This window comes from Patiria miniata, unplaced genomic scaffold (assembly GCF_015706575.1).
Source record: "Patiria miniata isolate m_02_andy unplaced genomic scaffold, ASM1570657v1 HiC_scaffold_9, whole genome shotgun sequence".
Taxonomy (NCBI): domain Eukaryota; kingdom Metazoa; phylum Echinodermata; class Asteroidea; order Valvatida; family Asterinidae; genus Patiria; species Patiria miniata.
Window position 1 is genome coordinate 26,085,350 of NW_024037076.1, and position 11,715 is coordinate 26,097,064.

General features: G+C 40.7%; 1 protein-coding gene across 1 annotated transcript; it reads left to right on the forward strand.

Annotated features, from left to right (window-relative positions):
- The first annotated feature begins 451 nt into the window (after positions 1-451).
- Positions 452-7,309, forward strand: LOC119720978 (transcription factor COE3-like). The gene is made up of 5 exons (XM_038190843.1): positions 452-1,757; positions 2,239-2,395; positions 3,055-3,118; positions 4,714-4,769; positions 7,217-7,309. The coding sequence occupies exons 1-5, from the start codon at positions 1,633-1,635 to the stop codon at positions 7,307-7,309; spliced, it is 495 nt and encodes a 164-aa protein (XP_038046771.1). The 5' UTR covers positions 452-1,632.
- Positions 7,310-11,715: the final 4,406 nt, after the last annotated feature.

Here is an 11,715-nt window from a genome sequence, read left to right on the forward strand (position 1 = left end):
ATATATAGGATATACTCATAACACCAATTGTTCAAATCACACGAATGACATGGATATGTAATACGGCAGTGCGCACTATGTGGGAACATGGAGGTATGAAATGTGGGAACAACCGCACGCTGTTTGCCATTACAAACATGCTTGGGTGTATGGTATCATACTCCGCACAAGATGTGTAAAAATGTGTTCATACATGGTCTCGTGCGTGTCGAGTAAATTCGCTCTCATGAGGAGTGGTTCTAGTCAACATTTCCGCGGTCTTGTTTTGTTTCAGGGTGCATAGTGCATGGACCTCATCTTGCTTGCGGTCGGACGACGGCGGACAGATTCTGTTTGTTTATCAACAAATGTTTATTTACTATTCAAGACTGGCTCAATTATGCAAAGTAGGCGTGAAGTAGTCGGGATGATCCCTGGCGCTCGACCGTAGCCACCGAGCGGCGCAAACCTTGTGTCATCATCCCACCACAGCCAAGACACCGACTTGATGATATTTCGAGTGAAATTGATCAGAATAAAAACACAAGCGGTGCAGATTGACGCCTCCTATTGGTCACAGCGGGCATTCCATGCATACCATCTTGCCATATTTGGATATGAGTAGGCGTGGCTTAGTACGCTGATTCGCTGTCATGGTTTCCACGCGGGATCGGAGCTAGCGGCCTACGGGGATTCAAGTCCGGGGGGAGGGCGGTGCGTACGTACGCTCAACAACCAGCACTCGATGGGAACAAAAGGGATCCTCAAGAGAAAACCCCAAACCCCCCACCAGAAGTCAGCTTGCCCGTCGCTGCTAACTGAATCCAGGCCCTGTGACTTGAAGGTGTCCCTACGTGTATACACACAGTGTGCAGTGTGTTGTATGTATACACACGTTGTGTGGGGTTACTCACGTGGCCAAACCAACGCATAATAGGCGCACAGTCGTGACACATTGCACGGACGCTTGAATTTTCTCCGATGACTGTTATCTGTTCCATTCACATTGGGTCGTGCACTATCAAACCATCAACATTGTATTAATATAAATATATATTTTCTCGGTCAGTGTACATATGCAGTCGGTGGTGGTAACAAGTTCAACAGTGCACACCCTTCCTCTCAGACCAAACCCACACCTTAGTACATGACACCTGTGCGATAGTTTGGAGCGATCAGACACTACGACTAGGGGGATGCTTGTAAGACGTGCCAGTTTCCAGTCACGATCCTGTAAGATTCTCACTTACCACAACCATTCCCCACTTGCCGGACGAATGATGATAAGCCTGGGTGTCCCACTCTGATGCTGATGTGAACTCTGGCGTGCACTGTCAAGTACTGAAGTCATTCAACCCCTTTGGAGTGTTAGCTTGAAGCTTTGGTCTTTGAGTCTCTCGCACAGCGAGGCACGCGCCCTCACACCGTCCACTATTGACCCGGTCTATACGGGCTTATTACTCCACATCATCCCTGGATACTTTGCCCCTTTCTCCCCTCCGAATTCCCCCTCGTACCTCCACCAGTAGGCCAAACATCGTGTGTGTTACTCCTTAACACCAGCATCTCGCCACCCAAGCGCCGGTCGAGACCACTGGGTCCTTCCCTGGCTGCGTTTCTGCCTGGCTACGGTACACCTCCAAGTGGTCGTTCATGTTTGGAATCCAAGACTCCCTCACAAGAGGCACAACAAACCTCAAGGAAGAACCCTCGGGGACGGCTCAAGTAGGATCCATACGAAGTTGGATGCAGCCGAGCATGGTGGAACAAGGGTCCAGGTAAACTCACAGCTCTCTCTCTCCCTGGACACTTTATCTCTTTTCTTCTAAATCTCATCACCTTTCTTTCTTAATCTTATCACTCCTGTTGGTTACTCCTGGGATGCTGTGCATCTAGAGGAAAAATAGATTTTACTGTCACTGTGTCCCCCCTTCAGTTTGTCAATGCACGCAGCGGTGACAAGCACGTAGCTTCAGTAGTAGTCTCACAGCGCGTGTTGCAGCGTGCGTGCTCGCCCGTGCAGTACTCGCGATGATCCCGTGCAACATCGCAAACCGATTACCGAAGGGAAAACAAATTTACCCAGGCGACCCGTTGCCAGGTCCTTGGGACCCAGGCAGGTAAGACCCCCGACTTAGGTCACTAACTCGCGGTAATTTCCCCTTCCGCACTTTCTCCCCAGCGTGTATGTCTGTGTCTTGCTGTGTCGATCACTACATTTTTTCCCCATCTTGTGTGTTTTCCACTCTATCCTCTCAGCTCCTGTGGGCTGGCTCGGGCGCACTTCGAGAAACAACCGCCCAGTAATCTCCGAAAGAGTAATTTCTTTCATTTCGTCATCGCTCTGTACGATCGGGCCGGACAACCGGTGGAGATTGAGCGAACACAATTCATCGATTTCATCGAGAAAGAGCGGGTAAGTTCATGTTTTATTTCTGAAAAAAAAAAATCCACAGTCATGAGGTACAATGTAGTTCACTTTCATCAATTTACATGCATGACGCATAGTTTCTCTGCCTGTACACAACAAGCTACACAATCGAAACCAAAAGCTCATTTCTGAATTCCATTCCTCTTCCAGATTCTTTATCGATATCCAAATAAACCTTGGTTTCTCTCCTCAGATTTGTGTTTACCAAATATTGTCCAAACCACGCTTTAAAGATAATCATCATGGTTTCTAACAAGGGTCGCATGTGTTACAAACCACGATCTTCCTTCCATCTTTGTCCCTGCATCTTGCCGCCTGATCCCCGCCGTAATGGCCGGGCAGACCCGCTCGACGACGCACGCTGCAAAATTATGGAAACAAATTCCCGTTCCAAGGACTCCAGGTTTACCGGGTCGGCCGAGTTTGCGATCTTTCGATCGGAAGTCTCGTCTTGCGACTAATAATCACCGATATTTGGCAGCTGAGAGCACAAGCCACAGGGCATGTCGATAATGCTCTTGCCTCTGTCTGCCTTGCGCGTCGTGTAATTTCTTTTACAACCAAATTAATTTTCCTCGCTTGGAAACATGAATCCTTGATTCACCGATGTTCATGCTCATCTAATTCCCTGGTTTCATTTGCAGGAACCCGACAGTGCTAAAACCAACAATGGAATCCACTACAGGTTACAACTGCTCTACAACAACGGTAAGTTTATGTAATTATTAATTTTATTCAGAAATTATTTTATTAATTCGGAAATTAAATCCCTGAACGAATACTTACCTCGCAAATATCTTGGAAAAATTCACTGAATTGTTCTGTAGAAAATATTTATGATACATAATGTAACATTCTAGACTCAGAATAAGATTGTTGAATTTGTAAAGACAAAAATGAGTATGTGAACCGTTTTGAAAGAAATAGACAGTATTACTGTTAGAATGCAAAGCCTCACAATCAAGCCATCAAGTATCCAAGAACTACTTGATGTGGTTGCTTCATCACTCAGTTAGAACGACGATGATACACTAATTTACGGGGAAAAAATTGAATCAGATCAAGAAATGCTGGCAGCAGTATGATGTCATGTGCGATGTCTTGGATGTTCCTCCGTCATATTTCGATGATCCTGAGTGCAGAAAGGAATCAGAAATTGAGAAATCAAGGCCTTTCATTTCCCGCGTTCATAGTACGGGATTTCCCTTCCCCGACTAAACCATGTAGCGCGTATATAGTGACAATTTAATCACTGGCCGACCGTGGCTAGCTTGTTATTCAATTTAGGAGGCGAATGGGGCCCCATCTCCCGCTAAAATAGGATTAGTCAAACACCGATACAGCCATATTCAGGGCACTCCACGTTGAACACGTTCATCATACTGGTTATGTCCTACTTCGAACAGCGAAAGAAACTGCCGATTTTTATTTCTTTTATACCGGACAGGCGTTAACCGCTCCGGGAAAACACTCGCCGGACCGTAAATCTTTCGCATGGCCTGCGGGGCCTGAGTCGCTCACGGCCGGCCGGCCTCGCTCCTACCGTACGCTGACCCACTACGTATAATACTCCACAGCAACACAAAAACTGCAATAATGCAGTACATGTGATATGCTTATTTTAATAAGTGCACTTGAGTGCGAGTTGCCAGGCCAGGGAGATTGGATTGTACTTGATGCCTGACTGAACTCGTTATCATATCTGATGCGGGAAGGCGCATTACTACTGATTAGAAAGATCAAACTACCATTAGCAGATTGCAGCTTTGGATACAAACGCTTGAAAGGACCAAAAACAATCAAATATTCAATTAATTCCCAGGGTGTCTGCGAAAAAAAGGCCTGAATTTGTTTATATATGAACGTTCCAATGATTAACTTGCTCGATTCTTTTTGGCCTATATTCTGAGTCCTGATCGTAATATCTTTGCTTTATCTATTAAGGCCTATGCGTACTTTTCAAATAGTATAACATTGAATCAAAAACGTTCATGAAGAAATAGATACTCCAAACTTACGAAATCTGACACTTTCACAGTTTTTACCTAGATTAGTATTCTGACCCTTCAGATCTACTCACTGAAAGCTTGTAAGACGAAACAATCATGGATATTTTTTGCCTTGCTTTAAATCTGAAACTATTCTATCTCAACGTCGTGAGTTAAAGTAATAACCAACATACCACCCAATGCGTAATATGCAGCGTGTTATCGTGAATAAAGAAGTGAATCATGTGCCATTAATGACTTGAAAGAAGTAACTTAAGTGCCTAATTTCATCTTTTCTTTAATATCATTTGACAGGTGCCAGGACGGAGCAGGATTTGTATGTTCGACTTATCGATTCCATGACAAAACAGGCAAGTGAAAAAGTTACTTCTTTCCAATTGTTTCATTTTTATTTGGTCAACTTAATTGTAATATTGCTGTTCGGTTTCGACGCTGTCATGGCGGCGCGTTGTTGCCAGCACGTTGCACCAATCACCGTCCTCGTTTGATTCAAAGATAAGACCAAGGTCCCGATTGGACAGATAGATATCTCATTTCTGTGAAAGCCATTGTGGATCCAACCTCGTGGCTTTATGGGTCCCTTGGTATTCAAATTAAATCGCACGTCTTTACGGCAGGGCGAAAGTGTAAATGATTATTACTATTATGGAATGTGGCGATTGAGATAATTATGTTTCATATAGCTGTTTGTTCGTGTTTCATAGCTGTTTGTTCGTGTTGTGCTTATTGATTTTAAATCATACATTCCTAGTATTTGTGGAAATTTAGAGAAAAATGATACGTATGAAAGTCGATACAGCCTGGAAATGATGCATTAGTGTTCGGTATCGAAGAGTATACATTGCACTCACTGGACCATGTATTACAGATCACATAGTTTCAATGCTTTTATGAGCTTCTTAGCTTAAAACTCCTGTCTGTCTACACGTGTAATGTTTAAAACTGTACATCTTGTATACCTGGAGGAGTTTTTCTGAAAATTCAGGGCATGAAAACCAGTAAGAATTTGTGACTATTTTGTTTTTGAGAACTTCCATGGTTTTGGAGTACAGTGTCATGGATTCCTTGTAATTCACCAGCACCGCGAGTGGCTTAATCCAGCCTACCGTTCCAATCGCTCATCACACGGCGTAAAGCTCTCACGACCACAAGGGGTTGCATTATTTACCCCCCGTATAACAACGCCAACTCAATAGAGCTGTGCTTTAGGTCGTCTCACTACCTACAATCGATATATAATTAGATGTTAAACAACTTGAGTTTTTTTTTTAAATAGACACTTTCTACACATCCCTCTCGTGTGGACAGAATGAAATTTACCCCTATCTTCAGTAGCTTATAATCAATTGGTTTTCCTCTTTGTATTGCCTTTTGTGTGTTTAAACGCTTAGGCTGATACTTTGGGGGGCTGCCATGAAGGATAGTGAGTGTACTGCCTATACACTCGTCGTGGGTACCGCTATTTAGACCACACGGCCCTACGGGCAAGGGTATCCGCATGTACTAGTTTCTCGCCTACGGTGGGCTTTGGGTTGAAGACTAGACAACCTCCAAGGATCACGCCACAACTTAATGTAATCTTTGCTCGGAGTAGTTTTTTGACCGATCAAGAATCGAACACATTATTGACACGAAAATCTTCTCGAAATGGTACATTACGAGCAGAAGAAAGACGCGCCTGTGAAAGACAAACTTTTTATGTTAATTTTCCCTGTAATTATAACACCTTAAAAACCCCAGTTTGACATTGTTAAAATCGGACTTTTTTTTTCCTTTTCATGGAAACAATTGGTTTGAATTAAAAGTTGGATCAACTCCCTTTGCCATCCCTTCCAAGCTTTTTAACTTCGTGAAACTATACATCATCATAATGGAAACATTATTCGTAGAGGTATATTTTTTTTCAAGTGGGATTAATCATGTCCCTGGATGATTTTCTGATGAATTCACTGACATCATTGTTAACAATTACGGAAAAGTATCATGATTTAATTACAATATAAATAATTAAAGGACTATCCGATCGCTTGAATTGTGATTTTGGACATACTTGAGGAAGACCCAGGCTAACAATCAGCCAAAAGATTTAAACAAGTTGATAAGTTTAGATTTTTCCTTTTGAAAAACACAAAATAACCCATAGGGTCTATAATTTATATTTCCATGGCATATTGGTGTATACATGCATCCGTGGCTAATAAGTACAACCCAACCTTTACGAGTGAAACAAAGCGCCCTCAGAGTGTGATTCTTAATTCTCCACTTGGTTAACATTACAAAAAAACGTTTACGTGCCGTTTTTATACCATTGCCAATCATTGGACCACTCACCATGCAGTTAAGCCCAACGCGCACTAGTACGCTCGACTCGAGACACCACCAAAGCCGAATATTTGCTCGTCAATTGTCCCGCTTTCATCCATCTCATCCAAATTTACAAACACAACATCTCAATTTTCCCATCTACATCATCATCACAATCATCAAAAGTGTGTCTATCTCACGCATTGACATGCCCGTTATCACTACCAGAGTGCATCACGCACGATAGATAGCAATTTCAATTTGCCGCTCCACACTACCAATTACCAAAGAGAGCGCGCGCTAATACCAATACTCCCGAGATGGTTCCCGACCCTCCTCTGGGGTCCAATTCCACGAGAAATTGGCCGGTAAACCAGTTAACGAATCTACGGAGACCAATCGCACGCGTTACGTCATTATGGTTTCTGTTGGCGAGACGCGGGCTTGAGTGGCTCTCGGAATCCACGGTCCGTGTTGTGGTAATTATCCCCAGCGCGACCGGCTGGAATCACCGGGGGACGAACGGCACGAGTCGCCCGGTCGCTTTGGGATGATCGTCGCGGTCGACTTAATCGTCAGCGAATGAATCGGAAGCTGGAAAAAAAATCGGCAAATGCAACAATCACAAGATCTGTCAAGGTCACGTCGGAGATACAACGTGAAGATGTTTAAATAATACATTTCCAACTCTTTAAACGGAACATTGATTCCTGAATTGTGTTACTTTGTCTTATACTTATTATTGGCTTGGGTTAATTCACCCATCTTCGTTATTTGAAAGCTTGCTACTGTAAAACAAAAAAAAACCAAAAAACTTGCTACTGCAAAAAAGAAAGAAGCAAGAACGTTAGAACGTTCTTAAACCATATCTTTCATTCTAATTCTGCATACAGTCCACGCACGACACAATAATGGTGCTGATTGCTTTCTTAAATAAATGCTATTAATTTGCTTAACTTTAATAAACTAATCCGAGACCCTCTTAACAGTTAACAAACGTGTAATATTATTCACAATATGGGCACTACAATTGAAGCTCGATGTGGTGAACTCATCAAAGCGAATCAACAGAATTTGTCCGCAGAAAATGCCGTTAATTACTTGATTTCCAAAGTAAATATCCACAAAATATCTGCACTGTGACGTAGGGCACGTACGTATGCGAGCCACGTAGAGGTCAAAATGGCCGGCTCGCTACAGCGATATCCTCGCGGTCTTTTGCTATCGACGTTCACCGGAGTCAGCCCAGCAATACGGATATCAAGGCATGATGCTACTGTTCCATTAAACTTTAATGCGTCTGTAACGGCTAACAAGGAGCAGTGAACTACGAACGTGGAATTTGCTGACAATCAGATAATTAGAAAATGAACCTTTTTGTTATTCAAGAAAGGTTTTCATTTAAACAAAAATGATTGGCGCATGCGCATCACAGTTATATATTCCGTTTGCACATTATCAGATTTTGTATCAAATGAAAACACAATGTTACAGTAACAGTCATAGTGATTAAATACGTTCCGTATTGAATAAATATGAACCTCATGAAGTTTTAAAATGATGGATTTTGCGGCATGGTTTATTTCCCAGCCTCTTCTCCAACACACAAAACAAATTCCGTGCAGAGAACTGTGTCTTACGTTTCTGAAGGCAAGTCGACGGCAGTATCATATTGTGATGAGTGAAAATGAATCTCTCTTAAAACTGTGTTTGGACGGAAAACACCGCTGTTGTATCAGTGTTGTTGATGTTGCGACAGTGGTTATTAAAATTTCCTGTAGCAATTAAACAGTCAGGGGTAGCAAGTATTTACAGAACAATACCAGGGCACGCAATCTGCCTGGGGGGCTAGCTATAGGCATATGGGGCCCAATATCAAGATTCTTTTCACACGTTTATGTTTTTCTTTGAAACCGTTTTCATTCTTAACTGAGGTGTGCATGTGGTGCAGTTAAAGAGATTTGAAATACAAATTCTATGCGCGGACAAAATATGTTAGGAAACGTGCTTTGTATCTGAAACTTAACAAAATGGGGTTAGGGGATGACTCAGTCGTCAAATGACGACAAAAGTTTTTGGTAAGGAAGTCGAAATTGGTTGAACTGCCCTACTCTAGAACGTAAAATCATCAAAGTTACAAAATACCTATAACTTGAATATTAAAAATGAGAAGTTATTATTTTTTGGTGTTGCCACTTTTAAACCAAAGATCAATCCAATTTATTTCCCGTCAAACTATTGTCTAGCTTGAGACCATCGCAAATTGCGTACACCTGTGTAAAATTCAATTAATTATCATGTGCATCAGGTGCACACATAGACAAAGCTCTACAGGTACTTTCTTTCATCCTGATTGGTCGAATGTTCTCTTTCTTACGTCACATCTGATTGGCTATTCCACATTGAATTATTTAATGACATTTCTAGAAAGGTATTATTGAGACCGACATTATCAATTGACTTTGTGCGTCTGGTAAGTTTATAATTTAGTACAATAGCAGTTATCTGGTCTAAATAAAGACAATTTTACTAAAATTCTGAGTGATTTTTTAATCCAATCACCGCGGCTGTACGTTAATACTTTGTACTCAAAAAGCAGAGTACTTGGGACACCAACTTCAACTCGCTTTTGTCGCTCTTAAAAGCTGACTTTCGTTTGAGGTGAAGTGTTACAAACTTGCAAGTATCGTAATTCTACATCTTTGGAAACCTATTTAGTCTGTAATTTTCAGATAATAACGGTATTAGGGGCACAAATGAAGGATAATTTATGTTGGACTTGGTTCGTGGAGTTTGTTGTGGCCGCTTATGTGTGGCGACGTGTGCCCATTCATATGGCTTTCACATCGGATACGTCTAGGCTCCAGATTAAGGCCTAGCTGTCACAGTGTCAGACTTTCACGAACATTATGCACAAAGGAAGGAATGCTTTCTGCATTCAGATGCCTTATTATTTAAATGTTGTTAACGTAGAAAGTGTCAGGGAGTCAAAATAATAGAATGAAAATGCATGTCTCACAAAATTGAGACATTTTGTGCCTTGAATTTCTTTGAACATGCATTTAAACACTAAAGAGTAAAGTAAAGACGTCAAATTTTGCTTAAAAGTGAAGCCTTGAAAGTTGAACTACATTTTGAGCAAATGATCAACAGTAAGAGCTATCAATGCATAAATTTGATTTGGTTTTTTTTAAACTTGATTTTTGAAATCAAATACATTAGAAGCACTTAAAATGAATACACATTAAATGCATGACATGCTCCTTGCCATTAGCACAGCCCATAATGCCTCATGAATAAATTAATACAAAAGCTTCATCAAAAAGCTTTATATTTGCGACTTTTGGAATATCTAAGGATCAGTGTTGAGATTTATTCATCCATTACTAGTGAACTATGCTTAGGTGTAGAGAGCTTTTCTTTGGGATATTGCTTCATTTGCCTGGAATGGTTTTTAGTCAGGGCGAGCCTTTTTTATATAAATTATGCACCTTTGTTTCCTAACAAATGTGCTGAATTTCCAACTTGATGTCCATTGAATTTTTTGAAGTAAATGAGAATTCTCTTGTAAGGCTGGTCAACTGTGTTTAGATTTAAGATTGAGATTACTAGTGCTAACAAGTGAAATAAATTGGTACAAGTGTTTGGGGATAAATTTTACAGAGCGTCTTGGCACAAAATTTTCCAAAGCACTAAAAAAAAATGTCTAATAGCAAAACAAGGTACCAGCCAATATTTCATGTGATAAAACTTGCTTGGGATAGTTGGTCTTTAATGCTTTATATAAATTTGTTGAGAAATAATTACTGCAGAATTATGCATGTGATTAAAACTGTTTCAGTGTTTTTCTCTGAATTTAATGTTTGGACTTATTTTTGTACTTGAGCACCCACATACAGATATTGCACTAAGAATATGAGACATATTTGGTTATTATTTTCTGTCTCCAACCCTACTTTTCAATCCTGATCTAATCTCTCATTAAACATGTGGCATTTCACAAACTGCGCTTATTAAATCAGTGACATTTCAATTCGAATTTCAAGACTTCATAAATTTTGTATCGGTAGTTGACACAGATAAATTGCCTCATTTTATTTTAATCCATTTTGAACTGTCAACAACTATTCAGGACAAAGTTTTAACCTTTTTGTAATCTGTTTTTTTTTTAAATCTGTATACGTCAAAGACATTTTAGCACGCACTTTTTTATAAACAAGGATTCTGAGATGGAACTGAATCAAGATTCTTAATTTAAAAAGAAAAATTTTTTTCAATATTTTTATTCAACTGTAAGTAAATTTGTTATCATGGATGGAATTGTTCCCAAATACAAGTATGAAATGTTATATAAAGTTGCATTTGGGAACATTGACACTGAACTGCATACACTAGAAACATTGCAGTGCTGTAACTGTAAGTGTAAGATATCACGGTCTGGTTTCCGCGCTGCACGCATGGTGGGATGCACATTCATGATGGATTAAAGGTCTCATGGATCTGACTGATCCCCTAGCTCTAGACCCTATATAGCGCTCGGCATGTGAGGTTTTCCACCGGAGTTACTTGACCCGCACACAGTCTGGCGACCCTAAGACGTAAGATCAGAGAGATCTTGCGGTACAGAAAGGAGCATTTACCTATGGTGGGGTGTTCCTTGTGGTTGAAACATATGAGCAATGCGTGACTAGAAATTGGCCTAAGCAAATGAGATGAGGCTTCAGGGAAAATATTACACTTGTTTTGGTTCTTGTAGCTGTTGATCACTGAACTGCTTTCATTTTTATGTATTCACCATAAGATTGTAATATGGCTGTATTCCTACATGCACATATCCCATATTATGTGTTAGTCAGTGAAATATTGATGTATCATGTAATATTAATGGTCTCTCTATTAGTATTACTGCATACTATTACCAAGATAATTTAAACAAATACCGGTAGCTCTAGGCCTATATTTGTCTTTTTATTTCACCAAGACACACATTCC